The 20,736-nt window shown below is 45.1% G+C and overlaps 1 protein-coding gene across 1 annotated transcript in view; it reads right to left on the reverse strand.

Annotated features, from left to right (window-relative positions):
• Window positions 1-20,736, reverse strand: part of GPC1 (glypican 1) — a 214,066-nt gene that overhangs the window by 22,444 nt on the left and 170,886 nt on the right. Inside the window, exon 3 of the mRNA XM_075157618.1 lies at window positions 4,540-4,931. Within this exon, the coding sequence (XP_075013719.1) occupies window positions 4,540-4,931 (392 nt within the window). The remainder of the gene's footprint in view (window positions 1-4,539; window positions 4,932-20,736) is intronic.

Consider the following 20,736-nt stretch of genomic DNA (forward strand, 5'->3'; position numbering starts at 1 on the left):
GATGATATTCTTCACTTCATTTTATTCAATCAGATCAATTTTATGCCTACTTCACCCAAAAAGCAACTGGAAGCTGAAAGACAGAAGTCAACTATGTCCTTCCAAGCTATGGAAAAGAGTGGGGTATGAGAAATGGCTACAATCTTAAGGGACATGAGGACCAGGACTGACCATACTGTCTTTGTTATTGACTTGTTGGAAATGTAAAGCATGTTTAGATAAACATTATTTTCCATATGAGTACAGCACATTCACTTAACTATTAAAAACATTTATAAAAATTTTATTTTTGGGCCTTTTTAATTGGAATTCAGTTCCCATCCAAATGCAGCTTGATCCACCATGTTTTGAAAAATTACTCATATGGTAAATAGGAAAGCTGCCATTTACCTTACACTAACATAAAAGTTTAAAAAATAAGACTGAAATGTATTGTGAGACACAGTATTGCTTAAATAAAAAGGTACTGATAGACGACCTTCATCGGTAAAATGAAATACAAGATTTAGTGAAAAAGCTTATAATTAGTACAGAAAATCATCATATTTGGTTTCAAACTCAAATGAGAATCAGCCTTAAGAACATCTACTGAGAAAAGGAAGTGCAAACAACTATTAAAATTAACTATTTAAGTAAGTGTTTCTTGCTTACGTAGCTGGTGTTGCTTCACATCAATCCCCACTACCACAGGGAAACTTAAAATTCAGGAGCAAGAAGCAACGAAGATCCAGCAAAGGAAAGATTGTCCTAGTAACTCACTTTCTAACTGATAAGCAAAATTCATTCTAAACCACCTCCTCTCCCTGCCTTTGGAAACAGAACATTATTTCTTTACTTTTTCTGCTCTCTAACCTGAGATTCACAGGTTGTCAGGTCTCCGAGGGGAATTTGAGGACCCTGGACATTTTTTGACGTGCACGGGGCAGCTCTCCCCCCCATCTGTCGGTGCAGCACGGGCATGGCGCTGAGACGCAGGAGGCCAGCAAGGACCTGGGCACAGTCTCACTGCCCTTTTTGCGTGCCCTGGTGCAGACAGGATCACTTCTGCTACCTGTCTCCACAGCACTTTGTGCAATAGTCCTGACCTAAGACTTAGATGCCTGAGCAGTATCGTAATGTGAGTAATAAATAACAAAACCAGCCAGGATATTCCTGTTTATCATGCTGCAACTCTCTGAGGAATTTCTGCTTTTGTTTTATAAGGGGTTATCTCTCAGCCCTTGCCATTTTTACTGTCTCAGTTTTGCCCCCCCCCCCGCAGTATTTCAATTCACCTACACCACGTATTTCGCAGGAGCGCATTCTCACTCTCCTTGCTGAACACGGCAATTGCTCACACCAAGGGTGGATCTCTGAGCAGCAGCTGGCGGGCAGCAAGTCTCCCAGCACAAGGCCTTCATCTGTTCACATGAAGCTCGGAGTGGCAGCAAACGCTACTTTTGGGCAGCTGCCAATCTCACAACTAAAGAAAAGGATCCTAAACAAAACTGGGATATTTTTTCTCTCTTGCCCTGGCACGCAGCATGAGGTGTGCATCCCTGGGGAGCCCCTTCTCTGTGTGCCCTTCACGAGGGATTTTGTGGCTGCTGCTGTTTTGGTAGCTGCGACTTCACGCAGACGATGAAAAACTCACTAGGCGTCGTGCAACTTAAATGAAAACCTGCAATTTGTGCTGAACAATAGCTACAGAAACACAAAACCCGAATGTGAACAGAGATGCTGCCCCAACACCCCCACCCATGCTGGCACATCGGTAACCCCTAACCCTGCACCAGGGCACGCCACCCCGCACATCCATCCCCAGCCCTGCCGCTCCGCCCGGGCCGCGAAGAGCCGCACGAAGAGCCGCACCAGCCACGCGTGTGCCCCGGGCCCCCTCCCACAGCCGCCGTGCAGATGGCAGCGCTTCCGCCGCTGTCAGCGTGGGGCCAGGTTGGTGGCAGGAATTAAAAGCTTTAGATCTTGGTGTCAGAGCCTGCAGTCTGTCAGGGTGACTTTGCCTTAAAAGCTAGGATGGCAGTAAAGATGAAAAATGGTTTTGCCATTTTCTCCCTGGCTACCCTCAAACTCTTTATCCCCAGCAGGACGCAGAGCGCCCGCTCCCAGCACACCGCTCCCGTTCCTATCCCTGCGCGCCCACCAGCCACCGGCCAAGGGCTGCCCAAAGCGATGGCTTCCTACGAGAGGAGGAAGGCTGGGGAAGAAATGCCCCTTGGGCACAGCAGAGAGGCAGCAGGGATTAAAGAAATCTCACGAAATCCCCGCCTGTAGCTCAGTCGGGGCAGGCTCTTCCCCATTTTAAGACAGCCAGAAAATCTGGCACACAGCACCAGTCTGTCTCTAGGATGCCCAGAAATGCAGGCTCTGCACAGGGACCTGAAACAGCGACAGGATACAGGTGACAAACACTGAACTGGAAGTGTGTGAGCAGATGAAACCAGGAGGGTTTTAATAGAAATCAGTAGCTTTTCTGGGATTTGAAATAAACCCGAAGTAATCTAATTTTTCGGAAGGCCAAAGCTAGGTAATTTATTTCTGTGTGTCCGTTTCCACAGGCTTTCCCCAGACTTCCTGACCAAAGCACTCACCGCTGCTCCCTAAGAAATTTAATCTCAAAGAGTTATTTTTAAAGACCGCTGCTACCAGCTGACAGGAAAGTCAAATCCCAGTCTCTGATCTTAATAAGAGTCTTATACACTCTCTCCTAACGTCAGAAGCATAAAGCAACATGAAAAATGACTAAAACCAAAGCACCAGTTGTGGATCGCATTCAGCACTTCACATCCATTTGGCACTGGTGTGAATCCACATCTGGTAAAGGAAAGTGGATAAACCAGGCGTTTTATTTTAGACACAGTTGAGGGCTACCAGGGCATCCATAAAATGGACTTCCCACCTCAGCATTCTCACCCCCTCTTGCCTAAATGACTAAACCCATTCCTGAAGACAGGGGAAATGGGCCAGTTTTGGCCTTCCTTACAAAATCAGCTCTCAGGAGGCTTTGCTGAGGTTTCCCAACTCGGTTCATGCAGATTGTGCTACAACAGCGACATGCCGGGCTAACTGCAACCCCAGGGAGGGCTCTTGTCAGAGAGAGGAATGGTTGGGACCCTCCTGGAAGACCCTCCATCCTGGAGGAATGGGTTGGGGGGAGGCAGAGGAAAGAGGAGGATCTGTGACTGGTCCTGTACCCCACATCCCGTTTGATAAGCGACGCTAGGAGAAGGAGGAGAATTCAGAAAGGGGGGACCGCAATCAAAATCCAAGGGGTCAGAAGCCTACACGAAGGTGAGGGAAAAATATGCTGTATGTCGGTATCTCAGGTCTTTCCCTTCCGCTGACACCATGACTGCAGTGGCTCTGCCAGCCTGCTTTACCCACCAAACTCAGCTACAGGCATAATCACGCTGGAAATCTCTGCCATTCAGAGGATTTATGAAAAATATTTTCTTTTGGTCCCCCTGAAATTATACCATTCTCCTCTTTTATCTGTCTTAAGTGTCAGGAGAGTGAGATGTTAATGAGATGCATGAAGGCTTTTGGGTAGCTGAACAGTTTTATAGTCCCACATTGATAAATTAAAGCATTTGTCACTGTTACCACATTAATGTTTCTTCCTGAGATCAAAGTCTGAATTTGCTCCATCAAATAGTACCATCCTCTGCTACACATTACCACGCATTACCTTCGATGGAAATTAATTGTGATTCCATATTTTTACATTCACAGTTTAATCATGCCCTGATTCTCATACCTGCTGATTGCCATCTCCACATGCAGTATGCAAGTAATTTTTTAGTATGGATTTTCTCCTCGCTACCTGTGTGAAAAGCCTGAATATCTTGTTTCAGGACAATCACCACCTTCTGGCTCTGAAAGGCTGCTTCTGCAGTAAAGAATACAGACAATTTCCTTCCTCCTCAAACCCTGGATTCAGTCATATTAATTTACATTTATATAGCACCTTTCATCCCTGAAGATCCCAATGCACTTTACAAACTCACCCTCTCTGTACACAGAAGCTATACAAATATACACGGCTACATAAACAGACAGCAATTCCATCACCGACCGCTGAAACGCATCTCTCTGCGTGTATTCCCAGCACACTCGTGGCAAGTCAGCTCTGCACACCCCACATCATATCGCCATCAAGGAGGAAAACAAGGCAGCATGATTTAGAGGCATGCCATTTCCCTGCTGGGGAAGCGCGAGGAATCTAGGCAACAGAACGGCTTTACAGCCTGAGCGACTGACATCTCCTTGGCACTCTGATGCATAGGTTAAAATGAGGTAAAGACTGATTTGCGGTGAGTTATACCTTGTTTCTTCTGCGCTATCAGTGCCTGTAGAAGTCCAGGCTTGCTGCTCCCTTCCACTGACGGGTGACCCTCAAGCGGTTTGTTTTAGAAAACTGAAAAATACCTGCTTACTTTGTAATGAAAACATAAGGGGAAATCACCCCCCTCTCCCCAACAGCAGTAGTTGACTGGCTCCTGCCAATCTGAGGATGGAGGAAAAGGAAGAACCCCAACATACCTGAGAGACCTTTTTGACCACATCGCTGCCCACAAGAAAGCCCTGCGCGTAGGAGCGTGCTGCGATGAAGGCTCGGGTTGCCTTCACCTTCAGGTCCCTGGGAACTTCCCCAAAGGGTTTGTGCTGCTCCGCGTGTTTCACCATGCAGTCCAGGTACTCATCTGTGATATGGTACTGGGGATTCATCAGCTTGAACAGCCGCTCCAGCAAGCGTGTCCAGAACTCATTGAGGGCCTCTTCCAAGTTGATGTTGGAGCCCCGGTAATAGCGGCGTAGCTCACTGTACAAGTCCTTGAAGACCTTCATGTTTTGAGTGTACAGTTCTCCGTACATGCTTGGAAAAGCATCATAAAGGGCCTTTTCTGACTTGTTCAACAAATCCTGGAAATAACCTAAAGCAAGAAGAAAAAGGACACAACAATGCATCAGTTAGACAAGCAGGAATCCAACAGGCTGCGCTGTCTGGCAGCACAACCGAGCGCCCTGAGAAAAGAGAAGGGCCTAACAGAGCTTCTCCTACAACCAACCTTACCCACACTCTCAGTCTTGAGCCTTAGCTGAGAAGACTGAAGGAAGAACCCCCAGCACCACAGAACCACGGTCTGGGCCTCTCTGCCTCTTCTGGCAGTCTCACCTGGAACCAAAATTGAGGCTCTTCTCAGAGCCTGTTTCCCAAGGACTCCCTGCATTGCACCAGCAGCAAAAGGCCACGCTGCCACTTGCAGAACCCCGTCTTCCCCAGTCAGTCCCTAGCCAGGCATCACGCCAGCCAGGGCTCACGAGCAGTGGGTCGATGTGGACACGTCTAAGTGTAGCTTGCAGAAACCCTACAGCAACCCCATGTGGTTATCACCAAATGCAGTTCTGCAGCCTGATTGCTACCGGGCTAATCATGCTGAGCCATGTATGTAAACTGCCACGAACGTCATTCGGACATAGAGCTGTCAATATGGAAGGTGCTAAAAGTTTTCTTCTGCACTGCTCATCGTGCACATGATGAGCTCATATGCACAAGTTAACAGAGAACGTTTAAGGGCATGTGCCAGAATTCAGGCACACGGAAGACGTGTAAGCGACTCCTGGTGCCTGAATCTTTACTCATAAGGCAAGAGATGCAAGACAACTACTTGATACAGTAAGAAAGGTTTGTACACAATAAAAGATGCCAAGCCAATATTAAACCACCATGTTGTCCATTAATAGCAAACAAAAGTAATTTTTGTATTTCTGCCAAATCATACCATGATGGAATTTTTAGTGGACTCAACATTAAGGCTCCAAATAGCAAAATCCTTGAGTTAGGCCTTAACATTTAGTCCCTGAACACATAATTCGTTTTTGGCCAAGCACTAAATGTAATCACTGGCACTTTTTCAGTCCTCCTAAATCCACAGAAGAATCATGTTGACGTTCACTTCACTGGGGCCAGCACTGAGACTGCCCCTCTAAGCAGTACACAAGAGCATAAACTCCCACTGACTTCCAGCAGGCTTTAGTAACAACCTGGACACCCAGGTAATTTTCAGGCTAGCACACAAAACTTCAACTGCTTTATGAAGAAAGGAACGTAGGTGTCATTAACCTAAGGAATATCTTAAACAATTGAAGAAAAAAAGTGCCATAGTGTTACTTATAGATTTTCTTTATGGAACGCATCGACTGACATTGCTTACATATACCATAATTTGCCATAACTGCCAGCTATCGCCTTAGGAGACACTCAAGCCTGAATCAAGAACCATCCGCTTCTGGCACATAAGTTGACACTTGTTAAACGTCACTAGAAAACATTGTAAACGTGCAAGGACTCGGGATGCTGCTCAGGCAATGGAGGTCTATCCTGTAACGACCGCTGTTAGAGTCAGGTTCGTCTATTGATATTATCGTCCACACCAGAACGAAAAATGAACGATTCGCATCCTGATTTTGTTGAGGTATAAACAACTAAATGGTTTTACACCCTAGGTTCAGTGGTTTGTAGAAGTGACAGAAATGTGACTCTCTTGCGACACACGGCAGGTGCAGATGACAGATTCGACTCCTCCCTTACCAACCCCTGCAGGTATTTCCATCCTCCCAACTGCCAGCTACCTTCAGGCTCTCCCAGACCGCACAGTGGGGAACTCATAGCAGGACTGGCCTGATTCAATTTATTGATTTACATAAGCAACTTTAATCATCATTTAAGTCAGTGAGAGGAAAAACGATTTAAATAATCATTTTCATTTCAATTACATTTGTACTTTTTAGGGCCTTTTTGAAGCAAAGCTGATTATACTATTCTTTAAATCTAAATTACTGTTATTTTTTTTGGTGGTGTATGATAAGCTGTAGTTGGAGGGAAACCGTTATTCAATTAAAATCAAACAGCATGTATTTAGGTATATAAATTAACTTCACTGTGCTAGGCATATAGGGAAAGAAAGAAAAGCTTCTGAAAAATGCATATTGCATGTACAAAGCTTTACTAAACAAAGTATTTTTTGAGGGAACGGCACTGACTACAATTAAACACCTCTAAAATTTTAGAACTAGTAAAGCTCATTTCCACAGGTCTTATTTTCATTCACAGGCTGGAAGGGCCATACAAGCTTTCCTACATTAACAATCTCTCATTGGCTTCTCAGATTTGAATGAAGCTAAAACTCAACAAGCAGATTGAACAAGAGAAAACACCCTCTGCATCTGCACCACAGGCTGCTGATGCTGAAACCTCTTGTAGTATTTTAACAAACTGATACCGAGCATTAATAGCCTGGCTTCCTCCAGCCACAATCATGTACAGCTTAATAATTTAAAATGTTATTTAAGTGCTTTTTGAAAGGTTTTAGCAGAAGTTTGATTTAATCACGCAGAAAATAAAAATGTGTTATCTAAAATGTTGAATAAAACCTGTGGTTTTCAAGTGTACTTTTGGAAGAAATTTATTCTTAATTCAACCTCACCTGGTTGGCAGTTTGTATCTCCAAACATTTGTACCGGGATCCCTCCATCTCTCAAATGACTGATCTGCACGTGTTTGTCCATCTTCCCCACTAAAACCAGATTTCTTCCTACAGACACCAGTGCGTGTTGCCCGCGGGCTGTCGGGGCACCTAAGGCACCTATAAAAGTACCTTGTAACGGCGGGTTTTATATGAACAAAGTCAAAAGCTGATTCCATCAACAAGTACTTCGCTAAAGGACCTCAGTTTAATAAGAGACGACTGCAGCACGTGTTGTCCTAACAGAGCTTATCAAAGCCTCTCCTCTTGAATCTCAAGACAAAGGGCGGTTTGACCCCTGCCCTCTCCCTGTGGCCCTGCTGTGCACGTCCCAGCTCCTACTCCCCTGCCGAGGGGAGCTCTCTGCCAGGGCAGGACAAGCCTTCTGCAAAGCCCGGGGCCTCTCATCCAGCCCAGGGGACTCATTGATGTCTGCATCTCCCCCCACCTCGAACAGTTCAGCCATCGCTAGACATCCCAAAGACAGCAGCACAGGGCAATATTTTCTTGTGACAAAATTATCACTGTGAACCGCAGGGTGCTAACACAGGTGAGAGCTTTCATTTTACCGAAAGGCCTCAACCACACTGAATAATTGTACAATACGTAATTAAAACTTGGCAAGTGTTACTGGCACATAGATAGCACCCATCCTGGTAATCCCGATTCATCACATCTACGCAGACTGCTCTGCTTCTGCAAAGCACTTGAGTACCCTGCTTATAGCCATGGCTCTGTCCCCAGAGCAGCAGCTGTGTGCACCCACCTCTAGGCAATTTTGGCTACTCCGCCAACAGGTGAGAGCCTGCAAGAGGATGACTTACAACTTGGGAGCTTCTCATCCAGCATTTCTCTCCCACCCTAGCGTCACACATGAGCGTGGGCAAAGGAGATCACAGTGGGGCAAGCCCACGTCAGGGCTGCCACAGCCCCCAGCCCCCCGGTCTGGCACTGCTGCGAGCTGACGCGGGGCTGATCCTGCTGCAGCGTCACCGTGTCTTGTGGCGTGGTCACCTTCCCCCGCAGCATCTCCTGAACGGGCTCACAAGCCAAGTAGACAACTGCCAGGCAGACGGTTTGTCCTGGCAGGACACTTTTTTGGGTCTGACTAATCTGAGGTGGCTTCATTTTTCTGTTGCCACAGCCTTCCTACCTGTACAATGAACAGAAATGGCATTCACCTACAACAGACACAAAATACAAAGTTTCTCTGATGCTGATGAGATATCTAAAAGCTGCTCCGTATCTTAATGTATCACCCCAAGCGCTGGTGGTTACCCATTCATAATTTAATTAAACTGAGCTCAAACTCTCTTTCTTGTATAATCAGTGCTCTTTTCTCTGTGACAAGCAACACTAACTGAATAAATTGCTCAGCAATCCAGGTACGACATGCAGCTTGGCACTCACCATCAGGAGGAAGAAAACACCAACAAACGCAGCCCAATTTGTCAATTCAAGGTAAAATAACTTTCTTTGTACGGCTACAGGAGAAACAAGATGTATATCTTTCTGTCAAAAAATTGGAAACTGCTCTCGAAAAAGTCCAAGCTAATTAAGAGTTGATGAACTGTTACTATTCTCGCCTAAGTGAGAGAACACCAATTACAGTCAACTCGCTTGTGGCTGGTTCTCAGAAAGTTTTAGATTTCACACACTGAGAAAAAAAAAATATATCTACATTATCTAGGGAAAATTAATTAGCAATTAAGCCTCAATGTGTTTGTGATGAACAGCCGACCTGGCAGAGAATCAGAAGGCAGTAAGAAGTGGGGTTTGTCAAGAGGGATGCACAGAAGCTTGTGCTAACTGCCTGGTCCTCATTGTATCAGCCTGCACCACTTGCACACTTAGCACAGGTATCTCCAATTAACACTGCATCTTCTCCTTGACACTCCCTGCCTACCAGTATCCAACCTTTTAATGTGTTTAGACATGTGTCGTAGATTAAGGATGCGCAGGGCCTCAGGATAAAACAACTTGCTGAACCACAGTTCAGGCATCTGTCCTCCTTCATTTCAGGTAGAAGCCATTATTTATTCTAGGGGAAGCACCCCATTATCTGTAGTCACGGTGGGTGGGGGACCCTTAGGTTACCTGGGTAGTTGGAAACCTCTAATAATACAGCTGTCCCACTATTTCTATAAGAAGTTAAAAATAACCATCCAGTGGGTCCATTTGGATTTATTAACTTTCACTTGGTCCACCACTGCTGGGTCTGCCCTGGCTCCCAAAGGACAATTAGAGTGATTAGCTCAGGCAGGGAACAAGCACATGGAGGCAGCTTCATCCAGGTCACATCTTGGACACATCCCCAAGGCCCCTGAGGTCTGCTGACCCCACATTCTCCAGGCCAGCAGAAACGGGCTCAACCTATGTCTGCGTTCATGCACCATTGCATGTGGCTTCGTTAGCCTTGGGAATGGCAGGGATGGAGGGAAAGGGCTCATGAGGAGCCAGCGCTGGAGCTCTAAAGCCCTCGCTTGCTCCAGGAGTCACTGCTGCACTCCCACCCCTGGGAGCAGGTACACAAACACCTGAGGTGGCTCTGCACAGGGCCAGCTTCCCTCTGAAATGATGCATTTGTTTCCGCTCTGAGTCACAAGAAAGCAGTTATGTATTTTCTGGACCCACGCTGAAAAACCACGGATGTTCTCAGCTTCTGCCAGCCTCAGAAATTTTACAATGGAAGCATACTAGCCAGAGATGCCTTCCTGCGAGTCACCTGCTAAATCCATGCCTGGGCTTCCCCTCTTTCAAAAAGTTTTCTCAAGGAGCCATTGAACAGGTGAGTCCTTCCTCACTGCTGCCTGCTAAGGGCTTCGCAGCACTGCAAAGCCCAGCAAGTGATTTTCTAATGCCAATAATTCAGACAAATCAAACTCAATTTTCCTTTCCAATGAAAGGCACAGCTCAGTCAAGGCTGTTCCTACATGAAACATCACCTTTCACGCTTGCTGCAAAAGTATTCAAAAGAAAAAAAATGAAATGGGAGTCTGTTTTTTTATTATTATTATTATTGCCTCTCACTTCCAGGCTCAGAAACAAGACAACTGGCTGTGCTCAAATGAAATTTGCCTTTTGGCAGAGGCCAGGTCTGAAAAACTTCTGCCTCACATACAAGAATGCCAGAAAGTTAGAGGCAAAGAAATGAAAGGTTTTTACAACCAAGACAATTCCGCAACCTTGGTTGCTGTTTCTCTTGCTGTTGTAGTGACAAGAACTTACTTCTCAGAGAATTAAGTTTTCAACCAGAATCCATAACCTTTGCATTCAAGAGAGACTGTAAATCCCCACCCATTCCCCCGCTTCACAGCTTCCCAGTGTTCGCAGCTCATATTTTCACAGTTTCCACATTTTCACAACTCTGGATTCAAATTGGGAAGCTGTGAACAGCAAGGCTGGGACCAGCAGTTTGTCTCTGAAGATGGGAAGTTTTGAGTTCTGCCTTCCTTACCCCCCCCAGCACCAAGTACTTTATCCAAGCTCTTTGATACCATTTGATCACTCAACATCTGGAACACACTGGGGTTTCTTCAACGAATATAATGATGGAGTGGGAATGGATGTAGGGGGGAATGAAGAGGTCACTGAAGGAAGAACATCCAAATGCTCTTTGGGCATGCAGCAGATCTAACTTTCTTCAAAATCCATCAAATTTGAGAGGCGTACTAGAAAAAAATATAAGAATTGGAGAAAGGTGACTGAATTACTTTTGATCTGAATATTATTAAAGCCTTAAGCAGAAAACTGCAGTACAAAAAGTCTTAAGCACAACTGGAAAGAGACTAGTACCAGACTGGAGCAGATGAGGGAAGAAAATATGATGCCGTTAATTCCAAAATCAGATTTTAAGAAGAAATCTGTTCCTAAAGGCAGGTTTAACATTGGATGATCTGATTTGGTGAAGACTCCGGGCAACCACCTCTACCTACACCTGGAAGTCAGACATAAGAGGAGGGGAAAGGCATCAGGGTGCAGGGCTTGAGATGGAAGGAAGCCCATGGCAGGTGATACCTCCAACCCTTCACTTTCCTTTGGAGCAGCAGAAGCAGCACCCAGGGCTCTGCCCTGCCTCTGCCTTTCAGCTCCAAGCTCTCCCCTACTTCTTTTAAGAGCAGACTGCTCCACCCCGGGACAGCAAAATTCAACTTTGCTTATGCTTATGAAAAGCATTGAGTAGTCCCTGCAGGAACTCCTAACGACTTATGCTGCAACCAGGTAGTGCAGCAGTGCTCTACAGCTGCAGGAGTGCTGGCCTCATGCAAATGCTACAGAAGTTTTTCAGCAGCGGGGCAGGATGAAAATTCTCCTGCTGGCTGGACAGCTTTGCATGGCGAGCTGGGTTTATAGTCCAAGGGCCTTGTAGTGCAGCCATAAACTGCCAGGACAGCCGGAGGTGGGGGCAAAAATGTGAGGAGGAAGAACTATCAAATACTATCGTAACTTCTCAAGTTTGAGCAAGCACACGAGCCTGTGGTGGAATTCATGCAGGGCCAGAGCCATGGAGCGTCTCTGCAGCTCTGAAGGGAGGCCGAATGAAATATGCTCATCATTAACACTTTTACCATGTTTCAAGAAGACTCGACTAAGAACAGGAGAGAAAAATAAGCTGACTCTGTGGTGTCCCGTACAGCAGCAAAAGCAGGGAAAGAAATAGCATGGGGACGTCTGCTGGAGCAGAGCTCCCTCTCAGGGCCAGCCCTGCTGGTCTGAGGCACGGTATTTTCCTGGGCTGAGGTCCCATTTAATCCACTGGTGCACATCCCAATGCTTCTCCAGCCGGTTTTAATGCTGTCCTTGCAGTCAAACTACTAATAGAAGAGAATAATTCAGCCACAGATTTAAGCCATTAAAATCCAAATCTAATGCATTTATGTCTATTTTATTCACTTCAGCAAGTACGGTGATATTTTATTTATAAAATTGTTATTGCTCATTATTAATTTAAGTACTACCCATGCCTGTGCTGAAAAGCTGATATCAACACAACAGGCAGTGATAGGTCCCGGTTGGTATCTTAGCTGGGTGCTGCCAAAGGAAATAACCACAGTGAGACCAAGAGGCTTAGGCTCCACGTGCAAATAGCCCTGCATGTAGCAATCCTGATGGCGTTTTCCTTGGGAGATACCTCTCTCCTCACAGTTTCACTCTCCCGTGAAACAGCTGCTCTTGTGTAGCTGTTTCCTCGGTCCTGATCTACCCTGGAGAACGCAGTCCCTCCCGGTGTATTCCAGACCACTCTCCTCTACATCGTCTGTCCCACGTTACACATCGCCCCGTTTGGTGTCTGCGACCTAAGAGGCATCATGAGAAACCAAGACTCAGATTGCAAAAAAGCCCAAACAAATGGAGATAAAATTAGCTTCTATCTAGCAGCCAAAGGATGAACAATGTGAACAAATGTGCCAGTATACAAGAATTACGATGCTTTCAGGTAGTACAACTTTTAAACTTTTACAATTCTCTCCGAAGAGCCACTTTGCATTTCATGGGGAGCCAGATACCTTCACCTGATTTCTCCTCTGCACTCTGCATCCGGGGGGTGCTGAGAACGCTGGTGGAACACAGGACTGAAGAGATGTTGTGGGTCAATGAGACAAGTGCCAGATCTGCCATGCAATCATCCAATTTAGTACTCTCCTAGGCCTGCTCAGTGCCCAGCACAAGAGCAGTTAGGGATTTTGCCCTCCCTACTCCTACTGAAAGCCTGGTCCAGAACATCTCCTCAGATGGGTGGACTCCTTAATTTCTGGTCTAAGTTCATTCTTTATCCACTTGGTCTTTGCCAATGTAGTTCTATAGTTTCAATAGTTGTTTTTGTTTCCTGGTGTTGTCTCTGAGATATTTATACACAAAGTCCCATATTTTCTCAGCATCCATGCTGCCTTGCTACACAAGCAAAGGTACTTTCCCCTCTTCACACTTGACAGACTCTCCAGTCCTCTTGATCGTTCCACTATCTCTTCTCTTCACCTCTTTTGGTTGGCATTAATTTTTCTTAACTGTGGGTGGCCAGAACTACAAAGAACATCTCCCTTTTCTTCACTGGAAATAACACTGTGAATACTGCAAGGACTGCACTTACCTTTTTAAGGAATGCATCACATTAGCATTTCACAGACTTTCTGCCACCAACTGGTACGTCCCCAACTCTCTCCTTTGCTATTTCCAACCAATTAGTCCCCAGCTGTATGCCTCACTCTGGAATACTGAATTTCACCCTATTTCTATTTTGGTCGTCATGGTTATCCACTATTCTCTTCAATAGTGACAACTTTTCCCAGCACTGTGTCACCAATTAATTTAATGAACACCTTTCTTATAATTTCTGCCAGTCTTTAATGGGGCTGTTAACCACCGTGGGCTCTAGGCCTGTCTTTGAGAACCACAACTGGGACCTCCCTCCAGCCCAGGAGCTCTTCTTTCAACACAATGTATTGCTACCTCCCCTTTAGCAAGTCCTTCACCTGATAATTCCTTTACTAATTTCCATCTTCTTCAGCTTAATTAACTACTCAAGGCACAGATGCACAGATGCAAATGCCTTTGAAGTCTCCTGAGATGAGATTAGTTGATAGAACAGACACACCATGAGCAGCAGTGAAAGCAGGTAGCTAGATAGGATTTGACCTAATGTGTATTTGACTTAATTTTACATAATGGCTTTGGGTAAGAGCAAAAGATGGCCTACCTTAAACTGATTTTAGGCTGGGATATACATCAGACAGCTGGTTGCTTTTGTTAGGAAAAAAAAAAGAGCTTTTTTAGAAAACAGAGACACTTCTTCCTGCAAAAAGAAGTTTGCTGTTGCATGAAAATCTGTTTTGGGACATGGCTTTGCTAGCAAGAGACCTGGGGAGGAAGCACTGCAGTCACACCAAAGAAAGTATACTTTTTCTGCCAAGACTCGGATAACGTTTTCATACTTTTATAATGGAAGCTTGTGCCCATTCGACACGGTTTTGAATGGCAGTGAAATGTAATTATTTGCATCTACTTTTTTATTCTGCATATTCCCCCTCTCCTGTTTCTACAATTTGCCAAGATTGCTTTTGTCTAAGGCAAGCAGGACTGGATCCAGCTATCATAATAAAGGAGCGGAGGATGTTCCCTGGACAGAAAGTTCCCTAGAGGGAAGAGGTGACCTTCATTTGAGGAACAGCGGGAAAATGGATATTCTGCTTGTCCTCCTGGTGAGCACCATACAACTACTGGGGGCCCAAGGAAAGCCACTCAAGGTGACAGCGACAAGCCTGGGTGTGATGAGCACAGCCACCGAGACCCTCCCCAGCCTCAGTAGCAGCTCCCTCCAAAATATGGCTAGTGAAGAAACCACTTTAGACTTTGATGATCCTGATGCGCTCTGCGTTACCTTCCTAATGTCCCTTGGAAACAGATCTGTGCAAACCTTAAGACACCCCTGAATTCAGGTTCATATAACAACTTTGCAAAGACAAAAGTCACTTGGGGCTGGGGGGCAAATAGTCTGTATGACTGGCAGGACATATAAGCCCAGCCTGTGTGTACGCTGCAGCATTAACAGGAGCCAGCATCCCCAGGCTGGAGCGCCCGCTGCGGTATTCCCTTCTGCCTGGCAGAAAAATAGCAAGGAGGGAGCAGGAGCAAGTGGCACGCACCTGCTCGGAAAGTCATTCCAGGCGCCACACAACACCCTCACAGACCCCAGGATATTAAATGCCACGAAATGTAACACAGCTGACATCCAAACCATTTGCCTGGGTAGCTCCTCTATTGTTCAGGCTTGAAATTTCCATGTTAGGAAGCCTGATGCAGTGCAACACCCGGGGCAGGAGGAGGGCTGCTCTGGGCTGCACATGTGGAAGCGCACGCGTGCGGTGCATGCGGCCGTGCCCCAAAGGTCGAAATGATTGAGCGGGAGTCAGCTATTAAGGTGTGCCAAGGTTTGTGTGTGCAATGACAAGGTCAAACGGCCTCCAGCGGTGCATGCAGGCAGACAGCCCCTTGCACACGCATGGCTGGAAATATTCAAAAGTTGTATGTGACTGTGGCTCTGTGTCCGCCTGTCAGACTGAAGGACAAGCTGCGCGTAGGCTAGGTTTTTCACACAGTTTTTTCAAACTTAGGCCGCCATCAAATTTCAACCCTGTTCCCTGTACGTCTCTCAAAACCTTTTTTTGATTGAAGCCTATAATCTAACACAGTGCAACAAGCCACAGAAACGCGTGTCTTTTCTGGATACTTTGAATATTTACATATGAGGCTATACTGGGTCATACCAAAGCAATACAGTCTGGAGTTACAGGCGAGTGTGCAACCCTAGAAGCAAGGCAATACTGCCTTGTACTTAGAAAAGGCACTAACAACAGGACACGGGATGATCTTGCCCCTCAAAACCCATCCACTAAAAGGTCTCCTGGCCAAGCCTCCGTGTTTGAGTGACTGCTGGTCACCAGCTTCCACGGACTTGTCAAACCCTTTTTGAGCTTAGGTACACTATTGGGCTCTTGCAATGAGCCCCACGTTTAGTTGTATTTTCTGGGGAAAAGTACTTCCCTCCACTGGTTTTAAATCTCTCCAGAAAACAGCCATAAAACTTCTAGTGCAAGAAATACAGTATATTCACTCCTTATTTGCCGTCTCTAAGTGTTTCACAGACCTCTATCACACCTCCATGCCTTTGCTAAGCTGAAGAGTCTTATCTATAAAAAGTAACCATGTTCTTTCATTTTCTTTGCCATCACCCTTTTCCTCCTCAGCACAGGCTCCTTTTGCCAGCGTATCAAGCTGAGAAGACTCTTGTGGTCCAAGGTCCTATGCTCCGCACAGAGGAGCCTTGTGCTCCAGCCTGCCTGGTGGAGAACAAAGAGCTGCGCTGCAAGGCCCTGCTGCGAGGAAACCTGCCGTAGGCTGAAAGCCCGGGCAGACGGGATTTGGTCTGTTTGCATCCCGGGTGGGATAAGCAAATACAAGAGATGTGAATCTTAAGATTATTTTCCCCATGTGTGTTCCTGGGATCTGAGCTGGCAAGGGATTTTAATCACGGCTCCTTCTAAATATATCTGTGCTACAACTGCAGACTTGCAGCAAATGATGAACTGCAAGCATTGCCCCAGCAGGCTCTTATCAAATAGATTTCACCACAACCTCTCTGTGAGATAAGGACTGGGGAGGCGTGTGGGTGGGATTCATCAGACAGGAGTCAAGTCTGATCTGGCGGCTTAGTCCTCACTTAAGGAAGAAAAGGCACCTCCCTCTTTAGAAGGAGCGGAGCTCTTCTTTAGAGCCGCTCATCTCTACAACTGTAGTGGGAGCTGGGATAACTAAGCTAGAGCAGGCTGAACTTCTGGATAAATGAAATTTTACAAGATGAATTCCACTCTTTTTTTTTCCTCTAAGAAAGCCTGCATTTAAAGGCAAACCAACAAGCATCATAGCTATCATAGAATCATAGAATCATAGAATCATACAGGTTGGAAAAGACCTCTAAGATCATCGAGTCCAACCGTCAACCCAACACCACCATGCCCACTACACCATGTCCCTAAGGGCCTCATCTACACTTCTTTTAAATACTTCCAGGGATGGTGACTCCACCACTTCCCTGGGCAGCCTGTTCCAAGGCCTAACCACTCTTTCAGTAAAGAAATTTTTCCTAATGTCCAATCTAAACCTCACTGACAGGAACATGAAAGGTGGTAAAAGTAATTGCTAATACTGCCTGTTCCTTTCCAGGTTTATTCAGTAAGACCTGAAGGGCTCCATTTCTCTAACAGTAGAATAGACTCAGAAGTATCTTACAATATTGAGGGTTGCTGGCAGTTTTAAAAGGTGCGATATACACCCTGGATAAATGCACAGTACATACCTATACAGCAGAGGTATTTTTCACTCCAGAAAGAAAAGCGTTCCTTTCCTCCAGCTGAAATAAACAGTGGTTACGCAGAAATGGGCTCTCCCAGCTGCAGGTAAAAGGGAGACGGGCAAGGTAACCCCCCAACGCCCGGCTGCCTGCCCACGTACCAGGCTGGTGACAAACTGCAGAGACATGGCATGAATGAGGGAAGCGACGGATCCGCTCAGGAGATGCCCGTGCAGGTTGTCCCGTTTCCAGCACCACCTTCCCGATAAGCCTCACTGAGCTGAGTTTGACTTTCCGTCTCTTCTAGCGAGCACCAGAGAGCTGCCACTTGGCATGTTAACCTGCCAGAGCACATCTCAGCCTCCTTCCCTCGCCTCCAATCTACACTGCTGAAAGTTGAAAATAATTAAGCCTTTATAACTTTTGATACACATCTAACTTCTTCCTTACTTATAAAATATACCATTATCTTGAACCAATTTGTCACTAGTCAGGCTTTTTGTAGTAATATTTTAATTGAGAAAAACAGCAGCGAATGATTATCTCTTTAAAATTAAATGCATTTCACTCTCTTCAAAAAAGTAGAAGAAAAAAACTCCATGGTTTGTGCCTATCTGTGACACTTTCCACACTCAAAGAGGGACTTGCGCACTCAAGCATCCTCACTGCATATTTTTCCAGATCAAAACTCCTTGTTTAAGTTTTCAAAAGCTGTAGGCTTCATACTGTGGCAGTGGGACAGAAGCGACTTTGGCTTTTTATCTTTTTCATTAGTGTTGCCCTCCACTCAAAACAGCCTCTAGACAAACTATTTATTGTTGGGTTAATTAGATCATTTGAATCTATGCCTGACACTGCATTTTTGCAGTATAGAGTATCTAATACACATGGTCCTTGGATATCTAAGTATCTTGAGTATCCGACACATGGGCTTTCCCAAAGGAACAAGGAGGAGAGAAATTACCAGCTGTATGGATAATATTCTAGACAGGCAAAGTTCCCCTGTCATTATTGCAGGATTTTATCTAAGTCTGTATAAAGCTCTTAATCTCTAGTTTTCTCTCTTTCAATGCCATCAGAAAGGAACTTTTCTCTTTGTAAAATAATTTGCTCATGATATTCCACCCATGGAACCAGTATGAAAAGGAGAAACAGGTAAAGATGAGAGAAGACAGCTGTTAACAGGCACCCCAAAGCATGCAATATGTACGTGTATCTAACAGCTGGAAGCACTAAGAACATACACATATACAATAATATGCATGTCTATTATTTGAATAATAGGCAAATTAATATCAATTGCTATTTTAATATAGCTGAAATACGGCTATATTATATACAGCTACCCTAAAATAATATTAAGACATTACAACACACTTTCAGAAATTAGGAAAAGTCAGAAGGATGGTGGGTAACACAGCACTCCCTCAGCCCTTCAGTACCTGGGGATTATACTGGGTATAGCCAGATGGTAATTCTTTCCCCAGAGGACAGAGAAGTGTGTCCTTTTCCCAAGTTTTAGGTGCCTGCTTCAAAAGAAGCAAATTTTATCAATTGTTAAGGAAAAAGTATTCATGGTCCCTGGCAGATATTACATTAATAAATCCAGTAGCATATTTTAGTTTCCCTCCCACCACCTGATAGCACCTGTGTCGTTAAACACTGCTAACTTTTCACCTTGTCCAATGAGAAAAACTTACATATAGCTTGATTGTCAAAAATCCTGAGCGTCATTCAACTACTTCTATTTTAAAACACAAAGTCACTTATAAAGCAGTCCTAAAGAGAGATTTAGGCTTAGCCTACCTTTTTTTTTTTTTTGAAGTTTTTTTTTTTTTTTTAAAAGGCTACTAAGCATGTACTGGCCTATAGCCATGCTGGGATAAAACCGCAGGATTCTCTGTCTGAGCTCAGGAGCCTTGCTTGGCTGGAGCCCACCTGCGAGCCCCCGGCAGTGCTGGCTCTAGCCAAGGAGATGTGGTTGATCACTCAGCAAATGTTAGATGACAGAAAACCAAACAAGTAAAAAGACCTCATTCAGCCCTGTCATCTCTTCTGAATGGATGGATGGATGGATGAAAATGTGGCACCAGACCAGGAGGTGCAATAGCTGAAGTGTCCTAAGCCTTGACTTGGTGTTGAAAGCCTTATGAAGAAGATCAGTTCAAATCTAGAATGAGTCAAAATACTGAGATACTACAAGCTACAGACACCTAAGTTGTAAAGATAACTGTGCTACTAATGAGTTACTACTGGCTGATTTCACTGCATTTCATTGAGATTCACAAAAGTAAAAGACCTTGTCCAGTATTTAGGCCTTTTTCAATTATGTCCAAATATATTTTCCAATGGGCATAAATGCGTACAAACCATATTTTTGTTTGTGGACTATACACATGTTACATATTACTGGTTTGATTTATTACTTGCGTATAAGTCTTTAAAGTAAAATCGCATCATGACTGTGACCAGCATGGAAAAATCTGCCACAAAATCTATTTGCTTTGGAAAATTGCACGATGGAGGAAGCTGCTGTTCAGTCCTAACTATGGCTTGAAAAGACCCTCAGCTGTTCACCGACACTGTTTTCAGATGAGGCACAGTAACTGAGTGAATGTTGCCAGTCCAACAATTCACCTAAATCCCTGTGCATGGCCGCACAGGCTACCCCTGACAGCGGTGCATAATGCAGCAGCAATCTATAAGTACACAGCTAGTGGTCACCTCTGCACCCTCTGCCTTCACTCTATATGAACAGGACAGAGAAGAGACATCAGCTTTTTCACTGGCCCATGTGGCTCTATGTGAGCACTGCAAACCTGAACCACCATGAACAAAATATAGTCCTTATTTAGGGACCAAAGTAAAGCAAAGCAGAAACCAATTTCTGCTTGGGATGTCCCACCCCTCCAGATCAAGTGTGCTTCCCTCAGCCAGGGCTAACGTACAGACCAGCAGTCACCTCCACAGTATTTGTAGACACTTAAACCTCATCAGAACATCATCTGGAGGAAATACAATTTTGAAGACTTGGGAAAGAATCTGCATGTCTCTCGTCTCCCATCCTCACTAATTCCATTTTAAGATGTAAGTATAATACATGTATTTATAATTTATATGATTCAAACAGAATTTGCAAGCATTACAAAACCTTGTAAGACAACCTGCTTGGGTGCCTTGTGCCTCTCAGGACTATCAGCTGGATACATCAATGACTAAAAACATCTGCATCCGCCATGGGCTGTCATCATGCTTACAGAATGGAGATCAAAAATGCGTGTTAAAGAAAATATTAGCTGAGAACCGGAAAGCTAACCACACTCTGACTGCAGCTATGCTTGGGGGGGAAGAGGAAACTACATGTGCTCC

This window comes from Calonectris borealis, chromosome 9 (assembly GCF_964195595.1).
Source record: "Calonectris borealis chromosome 9, bCalBor7.hap1.2, whole genome shotgun sequence".
NCBI lineage: Eukaryota > Metazoa > Chordata > Aves > Procellariiformes > Procellariidae > Calonectris > Calonectris borealis.